At 38.3% G+C, this 21,928-nt stretch overlaps 1 protein-coding gene across 3 annotated transcripts in view; it reads left to right on the forward strand.

The window, feature by feature from the left end:
- Window positions 1-21,928, forward strand: part of LOC135208663 (dynein axonemal intermediate chain 4-like) — a 140,771-nt gene that overhangs the window by 85,918 nt on the left and 32,925 nt on the right. For all 3 annotated transcript variants that reach the window (XM_064241085.1, XM_064241087.1, XM_064241086.1), the window contains exons 3-4: window positions 16,194-16,328; window positions 20,995-21,096. In XM_064241085.1, coding sequence (XP_064097155.1) covers window positions 16,194-16,328; window positions 20,995-21,096 — 237 coding nt within the window. The remainder of the gene's footprint in view (window positions 1-16,193; window positions 16,329-20,994; window positions 21,097-21,928) is intronic.

Here is a 21,928-nt window from a genome sequence, read left to right on the forward strand (position 1 = left end):
CTATGATAATACCACCTATCTTATTTGCCCTGGGTGTTGAGGTAGATCACATTTATGGATCAAAGTGGCTCAATGATGAATTGTTCAAGTTAGGATTTTCTGTTTCCCATTGTGAAGTCACTCGTTTCAAGTAAGCTTCTCTTACTTCACAATCGCTGAATGATATCATCAAGCAAACATCAACAGAAAACAGCTTTACACAATTCATCGTAGACAACGTTGACCACAGCAATATTGCTACTTTAGATGGCCGAGGAAGCTTTCATGGCATGGGCATCATTTCTTCAACAGTCGGGAGTAGTCAGAGTGTAACCAAGGAGATACGAATTAAAAGGCCTGACAAGTTACTGAGGGTAACGGAATTAATACTCAAGGCAACAGATGTCCATATTACTGCCGATGATTTCCCACAGAGCAGAAAATTTGACAGCATTTTATTCAAACCTTCGATAGAACTTTTATACCCTTATGTTTTACCTGAAACACTGAATGCAGACATTTTGTGGCATGCTGCATGTTAAAATTCAACAAAGGATAACCCTAGACCTGACTGGTCTGTTATATGCAAAACCTGATTCAAGAAGGGAATCAAGAAAAGGCAACAATAACATTCTGCCCATTATTAACTTGAATCCAACAAACTACACATTCATCTACTCTACTCTGCTTCTTGTGATTGATCAGTGTAAAACACTCAATGTTACAACACCATCTATAACATTTGATCAGCCTTTGTGGCTTAAGGCAATTGAAATTGCAATAGAGAAGTCCTTGATTATTGTGATACATCTAGGAGGTTTCCACACATTGATGTCTTTTGTTGACAGCATTGGCTCCTTGATGGATCGCTCTGGCATTGAAACTGTGCTGCAAACAGTCTATGGGAAAAATACCATTAGACAAATTCTTCAAGGTAAATCCATATCAAGAGCAGTGCGTGCACACATTTTAGTTGAAAGTGCTCTCACAATAAAGTTACACCAAATGTTAATGCCAGACGGTGATGATAATTATGTGCACGAAGATGGAATCAACAAGTTAAGCAAAGAAGATGAGGAAGAAATTAAAACAACATGCAATCAACTGACAGACTTAAGAGAAACAACTTTTGACAACACTGTCTTTGAGAAGCTAGAAACCCATAAGGAAAGATCGATTACTCATCTGTCACAAAAATCACGAACAGCAAGATTATGGTTGCAATACATGCAGTATGTCAAAGTAATGAGGCAACATATTCTGGCAGCCCGTACAAGTGACTGGAACTTGAACTTGGTATCTTTACAAAATATACTCAATTTATTTGCTGCCACTGGACATCTGAATTATGCAAAGTCAGCTCGCTTGTACCTCCAACAGATGCTCGAATTGCCAATTACACATCCATGGCTGCATCAGAAACATTGGGCTGGTTTGTGGCCATACTTAGTCATAGAGCAAGTGCTAATGCGATTTTTAAAAAGCAGAGGTGGTCTAACCAGAGGCAGGGGAATGACTCCATCAGAACTAGCATAAGTGAAAACCATGTTTGATTATTCTTAACAACAAAATAAGTGTTCTAAAGTTATGAAGTACTGAAAGATATATCTCCCGTTTATTAACCCTGAAATGGAAAACTATTGACAATAATTTTATGTAATGCTTTTCCATAGTTTTGTTGGTGTAACAAAGGCATAACCCCCTATTAATGAATTCCATTATCCTTTATAATTAGAATTTTAACAGGTTACATTCACACTGTACCTCATATGAATTCAGTTTAATGAAGCGACTTATGAGCACATTGTGAAAAATGCTCAAGGACTTAGCTGGTGGAGTTTTTTTTCTGATAAGATATAAGTATTGAAGAATACTTTAAAACTATTTCCAGCTTTATAGTATTTATTTTCGGGTTGGCCCTTTTTAAGCCTGAATTGACCGGCCTACAGATGCTGTTGATTCCTCAGGTCGTAGAAAAATGATGAACAAAAATAAAGAAATAAAGAAGGAAAAGGGTTATCAACACCAGGCCCAAGAGAGGAAATACCATTATAACTGAAGGAATCTCCTTAACAGGAAATAGGTAAAAAGTCATTGACAGTGAACCTCAGTAAAGGTCCCTCACAGCTCACAGAATGAAGTTCACCGAGAGAAAAAAAAATGTCCTTGACAGTGAACTTCAGCTCACAGAATAAAGGTCATTGCGAACGACTTACAAAGTCCTTCGGGGAAAGGTCACTAACGGGGAAACGGTCGGTTCAGATGTAATTGGGAAGAGAAATCGGGAAATGGGCGAAAACCCCAATACCATTCGTCTTCGCAAAGCACGTGAGGCGAATAATGCTTTCACCAAGACCACGAAGATATTGTGGGGCTCCTGAGTTTTGTGGCCAGGGGCTTTCATGCCGAAGACGGTGATCAGGGACTGTGGAACTTGCGTGCACAGGTCTTGTTCTTGTTGTTGTTTTACTTGGAGTATTAATCACACATCATGAGATAGAATTACTAAAAATGACTGACGGGTGGGCGAGGTACTCCGATTTCAGATAAGGGCTGGATCCTCAGAAGTTTTAGTACGATGTGAGAATCGACTTTCGGAGGTTGGAGGGGGGCGGGGTTGCTTTTCGTAAGGTCAGGGTTTGGAGGTTGGAGGGGGATGGGATGGGATGAGGTAGGGGTTTCTTTCGTAGGTCAGGGAATGGGTTGGAGGGGGATAGGGTTATAAGATTTTTAACGCGTGAGCCTACAAAGTAGCAGAACTAGTTATTCCAGAGAGAGAGAGAGATTGAATTACGTAAGAAACATTGACGGTAATGTCGAAAGATTCATCTTCCCTAATAAGTGGTAGGTACTAGACACTACGAAAAAAATATAGTCTGAAGTTACCGTCTATTACAGTCTCAGGTGGGAGCATGCAACACATTAGCACTGATGTGATGTGGCCAAAATAAAAGTGTTTTACAAACAATCTCTCTCTCTCTCTCTCTCTCTCTCTCTCTCTCTCTCTCTCTCTCTCTCTCTCTCTCTCTCTAGGGAAGTTAAGGACCACATACATATATTCTATAATTGAGATCTGCGCGTTTACATTCTTTATGTCCCAGTTCTCCCAAACGCTTTTCCCTCCACGAGAGAGAGAGAGAGAGAGAGAGACTTTGTTATCAATGTACGTAGGTGTCTAACGGTGGCAGAGCAAGAGACGCGGGCAGTAAAAATTGTGCTCACAAACATAAATCACTTTTACGACATTTGATTAAGAATAAGCGAACGAACCTTTGTGTGTGGACTTTTTTTTATGATCGTGATTCTGGCACTTATAAATATTTAAAAGGGATTCTTTTGTCAACGAAGTCACCTCGGAGATGATTTTATCTCGGTTTAAAGAAATGCAGCATCAGAATTTCAATAGTTGACTTATTAAAAAACCTGACCCTGCAGTATCATAATTATATATATATTTGATGTTTGAAAAACTTAAACCTGCAGCATCATACTTTAAGCATTTGTCATGTAAAAAAATTAGCCCAGTGAGAAAAAATGGAGAGAAATACGATTAAAATCTAATTTCACATTTGCTATAAAAACGCAATATCACGAGTATAATTCTGTACGCTTCAGTTCTTCAGTTAAAACATTTAACGTTACCATGCAAATAAAAACCTGGTTTTATATCCCTGACCGCGAAACGGCGTCTCGAATGGCGAGTCTCTGACTCAAAAGATGAAACTTATAAAGGAAAAAAAAAAATCAGATTATTTCTCAATTATTTTTCCGAGAAGCAGGTTTTGGGTGGTTGCGTTCTTTTCGAAGGTAATAAAAAAAATCATCGGGTCTTTCTCCGTTACTTTTTAAGAGGCGCGAGTGTTAGAGTCCTTAATCGAGATCACACTCCCTTACTTGCATCTGAACCCGTTTTGCTTGACAGGGGCATCTGTCTATATACGGTACCCGAGACACTGACCTCCCTTATGGGCATAATTAAGCCTGTCTCCACTTATATGCTGATGAAATGTCTTGTTAACTGTGTAGTATTCATTTATCCTCTTCTAGCGAGGTAGTGCCGTCGGTGCACCTCATGCGGTGTACTGTAGGCATTACTTGAGGTACTGTGCAGCATCCCATCGGGCCCCTACCTGCAACCACTTTCATTCCTTGCACTGACCTCCGTTTTTATTCTCTGTCCTCCATCATACTTCCCACCCTCTCCTGTCAGGTGATTCTTAGAGCAACTGCGAGGTTTTCCTACTATTGCATTTTTCAAACTTTTTTTTACTCTCAGTTGCCGTTTCAGTGCTGAATGACCACACAAGTACCTGAGCTTGGCCTTTGGCATAAATTCTTTAATCTACTAGAATTCATTCAGAAGAAATTCGGCAAGCATATTGAACGTTCATGATATTGTTGTATGTTTTACGGTTAGGTAGAAGTCTTAGTTTATATAGACATACAGAAGTATGCTGTAGTGTATACTATGCAGTAAATGCAAAACATTACTACCCTCAAACTACTCTTGTATTTTGATAAGTTACCTTACATTTTTTTTATCTATTAACTTGTTAATGTATTTTTTCTAATAATTGATATCTTCTTTCTGTATTTCCTAATGCCTTCGGTTACTTCTTTCAAATGAACACCATACTCTTTGGAAGCTCGAATTTCAAGTCAGTGGCCTCTTTGAGTTTGTTCATACGAACAATGGTTCATTTTCTGAATAATAATATTAATAATAATAATAATAATAATGCAAGAGAAACATATATAATGGAAGCTTGAATTTCAAGTTAATTGTCCACTGTGAGCTTGTTCCATATGAAAAGATTTCTTCCTCTGTATAATAATAATAATAATAATAATAATAATAATAATAATAATAATAATATATCCACGTGTGTAAGAATTCGCTTAAAGTATAGGATGTATCCTTGCTTGTAGGCTGTGGAATTCGAGGCCATTCTGGGAGTGGAAAAGTGTGAGTGGCTATTATTTGGGTCCCGGTGTAATTTCATGCCCAAATAAGCAAAATCTCCAGGGAATGGCATTTGATTGTGAAGAACTCTCTTTTTATTTACCTTCTATTATCCCATTTTCCCTTTTGTTTTGGGATTTTTTCGGTGCCTATGATTTTCAGTTTTAGAGTATGATTTTCAATTTTAGAAAGTATGACTTTCAATTTTAGAAAGTATGACTTTCAATTTTAGAAAGCATAACTTGCAATATTAGAAAGCATAACTATAAGTTTTAGAAAGCGTTCCTTTCAATTTTATAAAGCAGGCCTTTCAATTTTAGAAAGGAGGCCTTTCAATTTTGGAAAGTATGACTTTCAGTTTTAGAAAGTATGACTTCCAAATTTAGAACGCATGACTTTCAGTTTAAGAAGGTATGACTTTCAATTCTGGAAAGCATCTCTTTCAGTTTTATAAAGCATACATTTCAGTTTTAGAAAGCATGTCTATCAATTTTACGAAGAAGGACTTTCAATTTTAGAAAGAATGACTTTCAATTTTAGAAAGCATAACTTTCAATTTTAGAAAGAATGGCTTTCAATTTTAGAAACACGACTCAATTTTAGAAAGTAAGCTTTCAGTTTTTGAAAGTGTCTTTCAGTTGTAGAGAGTGTGACTTTCAATTTTAGAGAAAATATTTACCCAACAGTCGTTCCATCAAAAAGAGCGTATTGGGTTTTTACTTAATGATAATTCAGATGTATCATCCTTATTAATTCTTTTTACAAACTTCAAGAATTCTTTCTGGAAGAAGCTTTTAATATGACTTTATCCTTACTTAGTTGGTGCAACTCTCTTGTTTTCTTATCTGTAAGAGGAGAAATATTAATTGACTTTTACTTAATTAATTATAATATTAATTACTATAATATTCAGTTTTGTTAATATCATTTTGAGTAGTTTCTGAAGCATCTAGTCCATATGAACCTCCCTAGAAAGTTTCTAACAAAATATGAAAAATGATTAACGAGTGAAAATGCAGGTCAGTGCTAATTCCTAATCATAAACAGCAGTTAATGTAATCAGCTGATAAAAACCAGTCAATCAGTCAGCCTGAGAGGAAGACATAAACACGCAAGTATAATTGAGAACCTGGTAAACAGGAATCAGATGCTGAATTTCATTACGAAATTTATTTGGAAGAGGAGGGGGAAGAGAAGAGAAGAGGAGGAGGGGGAGAAGAGGAGGAGGAGAAGAGAAGAGGAGGATGAGAAGAGAAGAGGAGGAGGGGGTGAAGAGGAGGAGAAGGAGAAGAAGAGGACGAAGGAGGAGACGAGAAAGGAAATGGGGAGGAGGAGAAAATAAGATGAGGAGGGAGCAGAAGGAGAAGAGGAAGAGGATGAGTTCTTCTCGGAAAAGAGGGAGAAAAAAGAAATTCTTGAAAACCTATTTTGCATTTAGCTCGTCGCACCATACCATGATATTTATAAACCCTTGACTTTCTATCTATTTACTTGATTTGCAAGGAGCTTTTGGAGTTAGGAAAATACAATTTGGGCTGAAATGCAGTAATAATTATTGCGAACTTGACTTTGACTGGGCAGAATCGTCGTGATTAATTATGCAGTTCTCCGAGTCACTTGAAAAATGGCTGTCATTTTGTTAAGAGAGTATTGCTTTCTTGCCGATGCCTAGCCAGGAACTGGCCTGAAGCATTAAGAGATAACGAGAGCCTGTAATGAGGTGTTCTTCAGCGAAATCAACAAAGACAACGCCTGACACATGACGTAAGGTCACTGTCGCAACCAGTTCATTAAACAGCAAGACAGGGAGGGGAGTGTTGACAGTGACACTGTGCGAGTATTTGACATCGCCTTCTTGGAATACCTGTAGTTAGCTCCGTCTTCTTTAGCCGAGTGTCAGAAGAAAGAGAGAGAGAGAGAGAGAGAGAGAGAGGAGAGAGAGAGAGAGAGAGAGAGAGAACTGAACTGCCTGCATATTGAAGCAGAGAGAGAGAGAGGGGGGGAAAGGCCTGGATGGCATGAGCTTTGAAAAAGAGAGAGAGAGAGAGAGAGAGAGAGAGAGAGAGATACCTTGTCCAGTTACCTGAGTGAATAACTACCTGTTAAATTACTTGTGTGATTTATCTACTTGTCCAATCACTTGAAATGAAGGATTTATTATGACGTGCAATATCGTCTGTAATTTGTAATAATCACTGTTTCCTACAATTTTGTCTGACCTCGGGCCATCTCGTGTCAATTTTACCCGCACTGAGGTCATCTCGTATCAAGTTTATCCGCTCTGGGGCCATCTTGTGCCAATTTTGCACTCGCTGGGATAATTTTGGCTGGCTGGGGCCATCTCGTGTCAACTTTATCCACGCTGGGGCCATCTTGTGTCAATTTTGGCTGGCTGAGGCCGTCTCTTGTCAATTTTACCCACGTTGAGGCCATCTTGTGTTAATTTTCCACGCACTGGGGCAATTTTGACTGGTTGGGGCCATCTAGAGTCAAATTTTCCCGAGCTGGGTTCATCTTGTGTCAATTTTGCCCATGCTCAGGCCATCTCATGTTAATTTTACTTGCTCTGGGGTCATCTCGTTTCAATTTTGCCCATGCTGTGGCCATCTTGTGTCAATTTTACCGCAGGGTGGGCAAAATTGACACGAGATGACCGCAGGGCCAAAAAAATTCTCCCAGCGTGGGAACGAGATGGCCCTAGCTCGGGCAAAATTGACAGGAGGTGACCCCAGTGCAGGCAAAATTGACACGAGCTGACCCCAGGGTGGTCAAAAATGCCCAAGGTCAGGCAAATTACTACGAGAGAGCCCCAGCGTCGGCAAAATTGCCCAAGCACGGGCAAAATTAACCCAGCAGGGGCAAAATTGACACGAGATGGCCCCAGCGCGGGCAAAATTGACAAGATGGCATTAGAGCGGGCAAAATTGATGAGATGGACTTAGCGCCGGTAAGATTGACACGGGATGGCCCAAGCTCAGGCATTAAAAATCATAAGTACCCTATCGTAAAACTCCTGTATTTTGAACTCAGCACGAAACTTCTTTTTCAGATATTTTTAGGCTTTTCCACAGGGCTTTACTACCCCCAACAACAACAACAGCAACATCAACATCAAAGTAACTTGTAGGCTTACACCCTGAGTAAACGAAAATAACTTTAGAAAAAATAAGAGACCTTCCGAGGCACAAATCAAAACCCCAAGACCTCCTATAGATTCCACGAGTACCGTAATATTCCTATAATAATCATGCAGAGTTGCTCTGCAAATACGGAAGGATTTGCAGAGAAGGATTCCTCCTCCCCCCTCCAATAACCGTCCAAGATGAGATCTGTCATGCACGGCTCCCCGAAATTGCAACCACCTCCGTATCAACATCACGTATGCAACAAGCATCGGCTCAACATTGCATTATCGTCTACTTAACTTCTTATAAGCAATAAGCGCGGTTCGTGAAGCATTAAATATCGGGTCTCTACCTGAGGAGCCGATCCTTCTCTTACACGGACGAGGGTGCATATTTATGATATGTATGTATGTATATATGCGCAGAGTTCGAGCTTTTACACAGCACTGGTGAGAACGTAACAAATGTTAACCAATGTAAAGGTGACTGAGGAAATACATTTAGCAAAACTGAAGTAGTTTAGAAAGATTATGATGTAAATTATATATATATCTATATATATGGATATATATATATATATATATATATTATATATATATATAGATATAATATATATATATATAATATAATTATAGAGAATTTATCTTCACATTGTGATTGCAAGGAAATATATTAATTTCTAAAGAATAATAAAGTCTAATGATGAAATAAATAAATATAATAAATTGAAGACCAACAATGTAAAGTATATCACGATTCAGTTTACGAAAGCCAGCTGCGCTGAATCACGAGGACAGTGACCGCGTCCCCGTTGCCATGGTAACGAAAGTAAACAGCCCCTCCCCCTTCATTCACGACCATGTTTTTTTTTATCGACTCCACTCTCGTCACGAATGATATCTGTGTGTTTGAAGAATTTGTCCACATTTCCACGCTTCTGTGCATTTTAAAGTTCAGACGGGAATGAGAACTCATCAAAGTGTTGTGAATTGTAATATCTTCGTTTAGGCCTATCCATTTCAGCCAAGGTGAGTAGCTGGGCTTAACAAGTCGGTGTTTTGTCATCTCCCGTTGTGGATTCAAGGTGACAAGGTGAGTCGAACCAGGACACGCAAACGATTCAGAGCAACAGTTAGAGTCAATATAGTTTTCTCGTGACACAGATGTTGTCCAAAAGACACATTTGGTTAAGTCAGTGACAAACGTGATAATATGGGATTGATTTTTGGTGTTTGAAGGATCCATTAGTGCAGGATCTTTTTTGTACGAGATAATCGAGAAAAGCATCAGATGGAATTTTACTATATGAAATAGTACGTTATTATTTACTAAGTGTTGAAGTGGTGTTCCTTCTTTAAAAAAAAAATAAAAAAACAATAAAAAAACTGGTCTCTGTGCATAATTGTGTAGCCTAACCATTTGCTGCTACACTATTTTAGGGCAAATATTTCGAAAATTTTGACTCTTGTCATTGACAATCGAATAGCATGATAATTAATTATAATAATCACGAAAAACTGGAAGGCTCTTTGCACTTAAAGTTTAAGCACATACAGTCATCCTGTTGAAAGATTTTTCTGCAATATCACTGTGATAATAAAAAAATCTCACTTCCTTCTTACCTGGGTCTACCACATAAACTGCACCCATATTAGTAACAACTCCGATAAGGTTGGCTCCCAGTGGGACCTAATTCTTACCGAACCTTTCTAAGATTTGTTCGTGAAGTGTATGTATCGAGCTAATTAATGCAACCTATAAAATTCTAATATTTGTATATTCTTGCTTTTTTAACATGACAAACACATTTTTCAAACATCAAAAAGCATACAAACAAACACTCGCTTTAGTATAGGCTCTTTCCCTCCCCCCCCCTCCCACCCCCCAACAATATACCAATCTCTGTATGGAATATTCTGAAAGTTCTGTTCGCCTAATCTGTATCGCTGGGCTCCGTTCAATCACGCGGAATACGTTTTTGCCCTGTGGATATAGGTTCTGAGGAAGGAGGGAATAGATTTAATGTATTTTGTTAGATACATCAGTGCCAGAAATCTTCCTTGTTATTCACATAAAGAATAAATTTCGATATTCAAATTCAGAGGATGAACCCTATTCAAGACCCTATATTCATACGGAACAAGCTCACAGGGACCATTTATTCGACTTGAAATTCAAGCTTTCAAAGAATATGGTGTTCATTAGGAATTAGGAAAACGAGGTAAAGGGAAGAACGGAAACCAGATTTTACTCAAAAAAAAAAGAAGAAACCTCAGTGGCGTGGTCGGTATGGCGTTGGCGTGTCACCTCGGTGGCCGCAAGTTCGATTCTTGGGTATTCCACTGAGGGGTTAGAGATGTGTATTTCTCATGATAGAGGTTCACTCTAGACGTGGTTCGGAAGTCACGTAAAAGCCGTTGGTCCCATTGCTGAATAACCACTGGTTCCTTGCGACGTAAAAACACCATACAAACAAACAAACAAACAAATTATTAAAAAAAATAATATACAAATAAAACTATTAAAATGCAAGAAGAATAGGATTAGGGAAGTAATGCATTGCATCTTCGATTGAACTTTGAAGTTCTTTGCACGACATTCTCAGGGAGACTCTTCTGCCGCCCAGTGGTGTGAGGAATAAAGTGACCTCTAGAACTGAGAAGTTCTACAGCGAGGCTCAACATTCACTGCATATTGGTGGTGCTGCCCTCCAGCGAATCGAGTCGCTCTCGGTAGGAAAAAGGGATCGGGGATCAGTTGTTAAAATGCTGAGAAAGTATTGACAAATTCTCAGTTGTTTGTGTAAGGAAAGTACCCGAAGGCTTTTGTAAACTTTCTCAGAAGAGTAATATTGACAAACAGATATATATATATATAATATATATATATATATATATATAGATATATATATAATATATATGAATATCTATATATATGATATATTAATATATATAATAATTATATAGTAGTATATATATATATATGCAGAGTTGAATAAAGGGCATTAATTATAAAACTATACCATGATACCCACGTTCTTTGGGAATAAATGTATAAGTAACCTGGACAGGGTCAACGAGAAATTTGTTTCGCTGGGACATAAGAGTCCCATTCAGTAATCTATAAAAGAAAAATGCAGTGAAAAGTAAAGGGCATTAATTGACTTTATACCCACGGTGGTTGGCAACAGATATATCGGTAGTCTGGACAGGGTTAAGTAGAAATATGTCTAGCTGGTAATCTTAATCCTAGCATAAGATGTCCCCCTAGGACATCTTTTACGGCAATATCCTAAATTTAACATAAAATGAACTCCTGGTGAGAGGATCTGTGATAAAAGCACAAACAGAGCTTCAAGAATTTAATTTTCAAAATTATTATTATTATTTTTTTTTCTTTTTTTTTTTTTTGCTCTATCACAGTCCTCCAATTCGACTGGGAGGTATTTATAGTGTGGGGTTCAGGGTTGCATCCTGCCTCCTTAGGAGTCCATCACTTTTCTTACCATGTGCGCCGTTTCTAGGATCACACTCTTCTGCATGAGCCCTGGAGCTACTTCAGATTCTAGTTTTTCTAGATTCCTTTTCAGGGATCTTGGGATCGTGCCTAGTGCTCCTATGATTATGGGTACAATTTCCACTGGCATATCCCACATCCTTCTTATTTCTATTTTCAGATCTTGATACTTATCCATTTTTTCCTTCTCTTTCTCTTCAACTCTGGTGTCCCATGGTATTGCGACATCAATGAGTGATACTTTCTTCTTGACTTTGTCAAGCAACGTCACGTCTGGTCTATTTGCACGTATTACCCTATCTGTTCTGATACCATAGTCCCAGAGGATCTTTGCCTGATCGTTTTCTATCACTCCCTCAGGTTGGTGCTCGTACCACTTATTACTGCAAGGTAGCTGATGTTTCTTGCACAGGCTCCAGTGGAGGGCTTTTGCTACTGAATCATGCCTCTTTTTGTACTGGTTCTGTGCAAGTGCCGGGCATTCACTTGCTATGTGGTTTATGGTTTCATTTTTCGTATTGCACTCCCTACATATGGGAGAGATGTTATTTTCGTCTATCGTTCTTTGAACATATCTGGTTCTTAGGGCCTGATCTTGTGCCGCTGTTATCATTCCTTCAGTTTCCTTCTTTAGCTCTCCCCTCTGTAGCCATTGCCATGTGTCATCGCTGGCTAGTTCTTTAGTCTGTCTCATGTATTGTCCGTGCATTGGTTTGTTGTGCCATTCCTCTGTTCTGTTTGTCATTCTCCTGTCTCTGTATATTTCTGGGTCTTCGTCTACTTTTATTAGTCCTTCTTCCCATGCACTCTTTAGCCACTCGTCTTCACTGGTTTTCAGATATTGCCCCAGTGCTCTGTTCCTGATGTTGACGCAGTCCTCTATACTTAGTAGTCCTCTCCCTCCTTCCTTTCGTGTTATGTATAGTCTGTCCGTATTTGCTCTTGGGTGCAGTGCTTTGTGTATTGTCATATGTTTCCTGGTTTTCTGATCTATGCTACGGAGTTCTGCCTTCGTCCATTCCACTATTCCTGCGCTGTATCTGATTACTGGCGCTGCCCGTGTGTTTATGGCTTTTATCATATTTCCAGCGTTGAGTTTTGACTTGAGTATTGCCTTGAGTCTCTGCATATATTCTTTCCTGATTGTGTCCTTCATCTCTTGGTGTTTTATATCCCCTCCTTCCATTATTCCCAGGTATTTGTATCCTGTCTCATCTATGTGTTTGATCTTGCTCCCATCTGGTAGCTTTATCCCTTCAGTTCTCGTTACTTTGCCTTTTTGTATGTTGACTAAGGCGCATTTTTCTATTCCACACTCCATCCTGATGTCCCCAGATACAATCCTTACAGTCTGCATTAGGGTATCTATTTCCTTGATGCTCTTACCATACAGCTTGATGTCGTCCATGAACATCAGATGGTTGATTCTGTTGCCTCTTTTCTTGAGTTGATACCCGGCATCCATCTTCTGTAGTACTTTTGTCATGGGAATCATGGCTACTACGAAGAGTAGTGGGGACAGTGAGTCGCCCTGGAAGATCCCTCTCCTGATATTAACCTCTGCTAGTCTTATTCCAGAGCTTGTAAGTATTGTATTCCAGTTGTGCATTGTATTTTTGAGGAAGCTGATGGTGTTTTCCTCTGCCCCATATATTTTCAAGCATTCTATTAACCATGTGTGTGGTATCATGTCGAAGGCTTTCTTATAGTCTATCCATGCCATGCTTAGGTTGGTTTTCCTTCTACTGTTCTTCATTACCATTTTGTCTATCAGGAGCTGGTCTTTTGTGCCCCTACACTTCCTTCTGCAGCCTTTCTGTTGGTGGGGGATGGTGTTTTTCTCCTCTAGGTAGTTGTATAGCCTTTCACTGATGATACCTGTTAGTAACTTCCACATTATTGGTAGGCAGGTGATAGGCCTGTAGTTACTGGCTATATTTCCCTTACTCTTGTCTTTTTGTACTAAGGATGTCCTTCCTGTGGTCATCCATTTGGGTGCATGGTGATTTGAGATACAATGCTGGAGTTGTTCTGCTATTCGTGGGTGTAGGGCCTTGAAGTTTTTGAGCCAGTATCCATGGACTTCATCGGGACCTGGGGCTTTCCAGTTTGGCATTTTCTTTAGTTGGTGTCTGACTGTGTCTGTCGTGATGTCTGTGAATCTTTGTTTTATTCTCCCTGTTTCCTCTTCCTTGACTTCCTGGAGCCATGTTGCATGTTTGTTGTGTGATACCGCATTGCTCCATATGTTTTCCCAGTCTCTTACTTGGTTCGGCTTCAGGTATTTCTTGGTGGTTGTCTTCCCCTCTTAGTTGGCTGTATAGTCTTTTCTGGTTGGTTCCGAATAGTTTGTTCTGTTGGTATCCCTTATTCCTGTTCATGTACCGTTGGATCTTATGTGCTTTGGCCTTAAGCCTCTGTTTTACATCTTCTATTGTGTTGTTTAGTCCCCTCTCTTGTACTTTGTATTTCTCGTTCAGTTCCTCCCTTGTTTTCTTGCTTCTTAGCCTTTTTTCTGCCATCTCTTTCAGTTTACTCAAGTCAGATCTCATCACCATGATTTGTTTTCCAGGTGCCTTTTCCAAGGAGGTTGCTGTTCTGGTTTCTGTTAGGTTGGTTGTGCTGGTGGTGTTGGTGTTCGAATCCCCATCAGTTCTGCTACTAATCTTGCTCCCGCATATGCCAAGTTATTTGTTTCTGTGATACTGGTGGTGTGTATTATGCCCATTATTTCATTGACCTCACTAGTTTTCTCCCTTAATTTCTTGGTGTTGTAGGCTTTCATGGAGGGGATCTTTGTTCTCTCTGTATCTGGCTCCATCCATTGTCTAATCTTTTCTACCATTATTATTATTATTTTTTTTTTTTTTTTTTTTTTTTTTTGCTCTATCACAGTCCTCCAATTCGACTGGGTGGTATTTATAGTGTGGGGTTCCGGGTTGCATCCTGCCTCCTTAGGAGTCCATCACTTTTCTTACTATGTGTGCCGTTTCTAGGATCACACTCTTCTGCATGAGGCCCGGAGCTACTTCCGCCTCTAGTTTTTCTAGATTCCTTTTCAGGGATCTTGGGATCGTGCCTAGTGCTCCTATGATTATGGGTACGATTTCCACTGGCATATCCCATATCCTTCTTATTTCTATTTTCAGATCTTGATACTTATCCATTTTTTCCCTCTCTTTCTCTTCAACTCTGGTGTCCCATGGTATTGCGACATCAATCAGTGATACTTTCTTCTTGACTTTGTCAATCAACGTCACGTCTGGTCTGTTTGCACGTATCACCCTATCCGTTCTGATACCATAGTCCCAGAGGATCTTTGCCTGATCGTTTTCTATCACTCCTTCAGGTTGGTGCTCGTACCACTTATTACTGCAAGGTAGCTGATGTTTCTTGCACAGGCTCCAGTGGAGGGCTTTTGCCACTGAATCATGCCTCTTTTTGTACTGGTTCTGTGCAAGTGCCGGGCATTCACTTGCTATGTGGTTTATGGTTTCATTTTTCGTATTGCACTTCCTACATATGGGAGAGATGTTATTTTCGTCTATCGTACTTTGAACATATCTGGTTCTTAGGGCCTGATCTTGTGCTGCTGTTATCATTCCTTCAGTTTCCTTCTTTAGCTCTCCCCTCTGTAGCCATTGCCAATTGTCATCGCTGGCTAGTTCTTTAGTCTGTCTCATGTATTGTCCGTGCATTGGTTTGTTGTGCCAGTCCTCTGTTCTTTCTGTCTTTCTCCTGTCTCTGTATATTTCTGGGTCTTCGTCTACTTTTATTAGTCCTTCTTCCCATGCACTCTTTAGCCACTCGTCTTCACTGGTTTTCAGATATTGCCCCAGTGCTCTGTTTTCGATGTTGACGCAGTCCTCTATACTTAGTAGTCCTCTCCCTCCTTCCTTTCGTGTTATGTATAGTCTGTCCGTATTTGCTCTTGGGTGTAGTGCTTTGTGTATTGTCATTTGTTTCCTGGTTTTCTGATCTATGCTGCGGAGTTCTGCCTTCGTCCATTCCACTATTCCTGCGCTGTATCTGATTACTGGCACTGTCCATGTGTTTATGGCTTTTATCATATTTCCGGCGTTGAGTTTTGACTTGAGTATCGCCTTGAGTCTCTGCATATATTCTTTCGTGATCGTGTCCTTCATCTCTTGGTGTTTTATATCTCCTCCTTCCATTATTCCCAGGTATTTGTATCCTGTCTCATCTATGTGTTTGATGTTGCTCCCATCTGGTAGCTTATTATTATTATTATTATTATTATTATTATTATTATTATTATTACCTGTGAGGACAACATAAACATTGAGTTACAGGAATTTAGTTTACTTTATTTTTATATTATTATTATTATCATTATTATTATTATTCCTGCCAACAAAATATTAATTATCTGTAATTTCAAATAGTTTTCGGTAATATGCTGCAATTATATTTGAAGTTTAATTGCACAATACTATTACGAGTAAAAGATTTTTATCCTTAATTTCAAGTTTTTGTCAAACAATATGCTGTAATTATTCCATTTTAGATTCAGTTGCACTATATAACTTAGGTATTATTATTATTATTATTATTATTATTATTATTATTATTATTATTATTATTGACAGATGAATGCAATGGTGTTTCGAGTCCACCTTCAGGAGACGAGGACAATGGAGCTTTATTACCAAGAGAACACTTCGCTTCACTTTGAAGATCAGCTGGCGGCCATATTCATTGCCCAGTGGGACGTCTACTGTAAAGTATGTTGAGAATAACTTATCTTTATTTTCTTAGTTTGTTAGTTAAGTGATGAGTTAGGACGTATATACACACACACACACATACACACACACACACACACACACATATATATATTATGAATAATTATCACATCACCGTGATTCATATAAATTATTCGACCTACAAATGTCCTTTAATGTCTAATTCGCTCTACCTCGGAATTAATATATTTTCATATATGTAAACCTCAGGGGAATTTTTTAGTTGTTAATAATTTCGTCCTCTCGTGGGTTCGAACCACCGTCCTGGACAGAGAATTCCCCTTCGGTTTACATATTTGAAAATATATTAATTTCGAGGTAGAGCGAATTAGATATTGAAGTTCATTTGTAGCTCGAATAATATAAATATATATATTATATACACACACACGCGGGCACACATATATACGTAAATTCTATCCCGCAGAGGGAGGCATTGCGAGTCACGTTAAAAAGATCTTACCAAATTGACCCCTTAAGTAATAATTGTACACAAAATACATTGTATATCGGTATCCCTATATGCTGTAGCGTCACAAGGATCACTTGACTATATATACTATGTTTTTTTTTTTCCATCTGTCCACCCGCCTGTGGTGTTTGTGTATGTTAACACTGCGTCCCGGGCTTTAGATAGTTACGCTATGTGTAAGTTTTAGGTAAATAAAAGGATGTCTGGGTGTACATTTGCAACTGAAAAGTGTTTTAATAATTTACTGTATGCGAATTACACCGCTAATTTTCGAAATAGGATATTGTTATTATTGTTGAATGTAAGCTGAATATAACTATCTAAAGCCCGGGATGCAGTGTTACCATACGCAAACACCACAGGCGGGTGGACAGATGAAAAAAAAAACAAGTATAGATGTATCTACTACAAGAGCCAGAAGTAAATAATATTAGTTATAAGTACCTATCGCCATCGTGTATTTGATATATACATTTCTTCAGGGTACAGTACCCAGGTACTTATACTTTTTGTTTTTCCCTTCCAGATCTTGTAATATAACTGTATTTTTATGTTGCTGTGGGTAACTTCCACTTCCACGGGCACCTTAGGGTTGGGATAATAGTCTTTGAGAATATTAGCTAAACGACACTATTAGCAAGAACAAGAATAGCCATTGAAGGTGATAACAGTAATGAGTGGGCGTTTTCTCTCTAAGTTGGGCAAATACAAACAGCACTTAGTCAAGGGGCCAAAAACCCAGCCGTTATCCGATAAGGACTAGAACAGGTATTACCAAATTTTATTTTGCAATAGGAACCCAGCTACGCCCTGTCGTTACACATGCCAGTCTGACTGACTCAGTCTAACAGACTCAGTCTAACAGCAGTCTGGCTCAGCCTCATGACATTCTGCCTCAGTCTGACTCAGTCTAATGACAGTGACTCAGTCTAACGACAGTCTGACTCAGTCTAACTAGTCTGACTCTGTTTAACAACAGTCTAATGAGTCTGACTCTGTTTAACAACAGTCTGACCCTGTCTAACGACAGTCTGACTTAATTTAAGAATAGTCTGATTCAGTCTAACGACAGTCTGACTCAGTTTAACGACAGTCTGACTCAGCCTAACAACAGTCTGACTCAGTCTAACGGCAGTCTTACTCAGTCAAACGACAGTCTGACTCAGTCTGACTGACTCAATCTAACAACAGTCTGACTCAGTCTAACGGCAGTCTTACTTAGTCAAAAGACAGTCTGACTCAACCTAACGACAGTTTATAACTCAATGGAGCGCAAAATCTTCTCTTTTTAACGAGTTTCTCTTTATTGGAGATCGCCTGAAGAGATTGTTTTGTATTGTAAGTTCTGGAACTTCCGGGATAAAAGTTTTATACTTATGTCTGTGGATGTTTTTTGTGCAGGGATTGTGTTTTGTAAATGTTCGATTTGTGAAACAGGTTATTTTGTTGTGAATGTTGTGATTTTTTCAAGATTTTTTATAATTACAAAAGTGCAGTTATATTACTAAAGAGGCTTGCGATTAATCATGTATATAAATCTAACTGAGCTAAAAGTTACTGGACTAGAATGTTTTTTTTTTTTTTTTAGTGTTACTGAACTATCTTCAGGTGAGTGCTTGAAGGTGCTATATTTTCCATAGGTGTTTAATTAAGGTTTCTATAGATGTTAAACATCCTAAAGGTTTTTATTTTTTATTTTTAGTCAGCCGCGTCTCCGATATGGCTCATATAAACTTTCTTTTAAATTTACGTTAAAAAATTAATTTCTGAACTGTTTTGATTGGAAAACCTCTTCAAATCAAAAGGAATTTTGAAGGGTTAATTTCACGGTGTGAAATTATTGGAAAGACTTTATTCTTAAATAAATAAACACGAAAATAAATATGTGTTATTAAACATATACTGACGGAAATATTCAATATTGAGTCAGAAACGTTAAATAACGCGAGGAACTTCGGGAGTACGTGGAATAACTTATATAAATATAACGCCTGACTGAATAGATAAAACTTGAAGATAAGTCAACTAATAATTAAAGGATTGTGTCTGGAACTGATAAAAGAGCATAGGAATATATTTTCTATTAGTCAAAGTTACTCTCTGTCATAAGCCGTGCCAGTAAGTTATCGCGAGTTTTCTATTCTTCCAAGGTTACCTCTCTCTCTCTCTCTCTCTCTCTCTCTCTCTCTCTCTCTCTCTCTCTCTCTCCAGTGACTCTTGTAGCACCTATTCAAGCAACCTTCGGGTTGATAACTAAACAAACAGTCAAGATCTGATGAAGAAGTCGTGAAAAGTATCTGATGATCGAATCATAACTGTTTAGCAATTTCAAGAAAAGTATGTTTGAGCACCTTGGTAATTAAACCAGGGAGCCGTGACGCTTGCCGCAAAGTTATGATGATGATGAGGGGAGAGAGAGAGAGAGAGAGAGAGAGAGAGAGAGAGAGAGAGAGAGAGGAGAGAGAGAGACTGGCGAAGGAGAACTTGCGCGGTTTGTTGATTTTATTGCAAGTGTTCTCCGCCTGCTGGCTTCATTGTACGTATTGTGCTAAAGATTGCACGTGAATACGGGGTGTTCGTATAGGTTTCCGTGCTTGTTTTAATGTATATTTATGTTCATACGAGATTATGCCAATTAAAGTATATTTATGTTCACACTAGATTATATGCTTTCATGTATTTTTATGTTCGTACTATTTATATTCGTATATTTATATTCAATCAAGATTATTATCAGAGAAGGACAGGGATATTCCCTGTACGTAAAGATGAAGAATGATATTCGTTGATTTTGCATGGCAGTGGAATGTTCATTGCCATGTGATATTAATATGAAACTTATAGATAGTTATTTACGTCTTTATCATAAAAAAAACTTATACTTAACTTCTGAAATATACAGGAATATTTTTTCACCTCTATATCACATAAAAGTTATGGGCAACTTCTGTAATATAAGGGTATGTTCGTTTATGTCTGTATCATCAAACACTTATGGGTGACTTTCGGGATATATAGGATTTCTTATTGATATTATCACGAAAAAAGTTATGGGCAACTTCTGTAATATAAGGGTATGTTCGTTTATGTCTGTATCATCAAACACTTATGGGTGACTTTCGGGATATATAGGATTTCTTATTGATATTATCACGAAAAAAGTTACAGATAACTTAGAAATGTACAGGAATTTTTATTTATGTCTTTATCATACAAAATTCGTGGGTAACTTCTGAAATATAGAGAAATTTACAAAATGGCCTTAAAATCTTGAAGATGCGAAGCAACAAATAGAAATAATAAATAAAAATCTTTTAGACCAATGTAGCATAGAGGAAAGAATATTGACGTCTGGTAAAAGTTTGTAGTCGTTCAAAGCTAAGACCCAATATCCAACATTATGTAGTAAGTTAATCATAATTTACGGAGGACTGAAAAAAGAAACTTCAAAATGGGATAACTTTTCCGAAGTCAAAATTGAATCCGTTGAAAGTTTCTCTGGTGGACTAAAATATTGCATAAATCTTGCATCTCTCTTCGCCTGTTCCATTCATCTTCCGCTTCTTGTTCCTCCCTTGTGCAGCCAGACGTAATTACGTGTTTGGGATATTTTTTTCTCTTTGTGCTTGAGTGATCTGGCTGTAGTTGATTATTATTGGCGTACTCGAATCACCACGTTCCTCTGGTCCGTATTTGTACGTGCTTCGTTTGCACGCCGTTTAATCGTACGTAATCTTATTGTGGTTGCGCGATAAAAAGCTGGGTATTTCATGAACCAGATACCGACCGATACCTGCACTCGTTGTTTTTTTGCCATCAAATCTTTCTTAGTTTTCATCTGGAGAAAATGATAATGTTGAACAAAAATTGGAAATTGAGAAAAAAAAATGTTTGATAAAAAAAACGGGATATCTAATTAATCAAATATTAATGCAAGTACTCTATATTTTTGTGCAATTAATTGGTACATAGTTTTACCTGGGAATCATATAGCACATGCAAATCTAATAGACCAAATATTCCTTCATATTCACACGACGTATATATTGCATTATACACAATCCGTGCAAGCTCTTATTAGGGTATCGTCATAAAAAGAGAGAAATTCAATCACCTAGAAACCGGATACGTAGGTATTGTTCTGTCTTCGTTGACCTAATCTTGTGCTTTCAGAAAAAAAACAGTGGTCTTGTCAGGAGCAGAGAGATCACCTGCCAGACAGTCCCTTATTACACCATGGACAAGACCACCCAGAAATCGGCAGTTTCCACAAAGGTAAGAAGATGGATAGAGAGAGAGGATCTTTAACCAAATTAATAATCAGGGAAAGATTTGGCTTGATATCTTTTGTATCAGATTATTTCGAAAGATTGTATATCCGGATTGTATACCATTTGTGTCAGATTATATGGGATGTCTGTAGATCCAGTTTATATATCATTTGTGTCAAATGATTGTCAAATTATATCAGAAGTCTGTAGATCCAGTTCATATATAATTTGTGTTAAATTATATGGGCTGTCTGTAGATCCAGATTATATATCATCTGTGTCAAATTTTATCGGAAATTTGTAGACCCAGTTTATATATCATTTATGTCAAATTATATTAAAAGTCTATAACGCAGTTTGTATATAATTTGTGTCAATTTATTTCGGAAATCTGCAGATCCAAACTGTTTACCATTTGTGTCGAATTATTGCAGAAGCTTGTAGACCAAATATGAATATTAGCGCCTCAGTGGCGTGATCGGTATGGTCTTGGCCTGCCACCTTGGGGGCCGCGAGTTCGATTCTCGGGCATTCCACTGAGGGGTTAGATATGTGTATTCTGGTGATAGAAATTCAATCTCGACGTGGTTCGGAAGTCACGTGAAGCCGTTGGTCCCGTTGCTGAGTAACCACTGGTTCCATGCAACGTAAAATGGCCGCGAGTTCGATTCTCAGGCATTCCACTAAGGTGTTAGGGAAGTGTATTCTGGTGATAAAAGTTCAATCTCGACGTGGTTCGGAAGTCACGTAAAGCCGTTGGTCCCGTTGCTGAATAACCACTGGTTCCATGCAACGCAAAAACACCATGCAAACCATACAAACAAAAAACACCATGC

The sequence above is a fragment of the Macrobrachium nipponense genome, chromosome 35, assembly GCF_015104395.2.
Source record: "Macrobrachium nipponense isolate FS-2020 chromosome 35, ASM1510439v2, whole genome shotgun sequence".
Lineage (NCBI taxonomy): Eukaryota > Metazoa > Arthropoda > Malacostraca > Decapoda > Palaemonidae > Macrobrachium > Macrobrachium nipponense.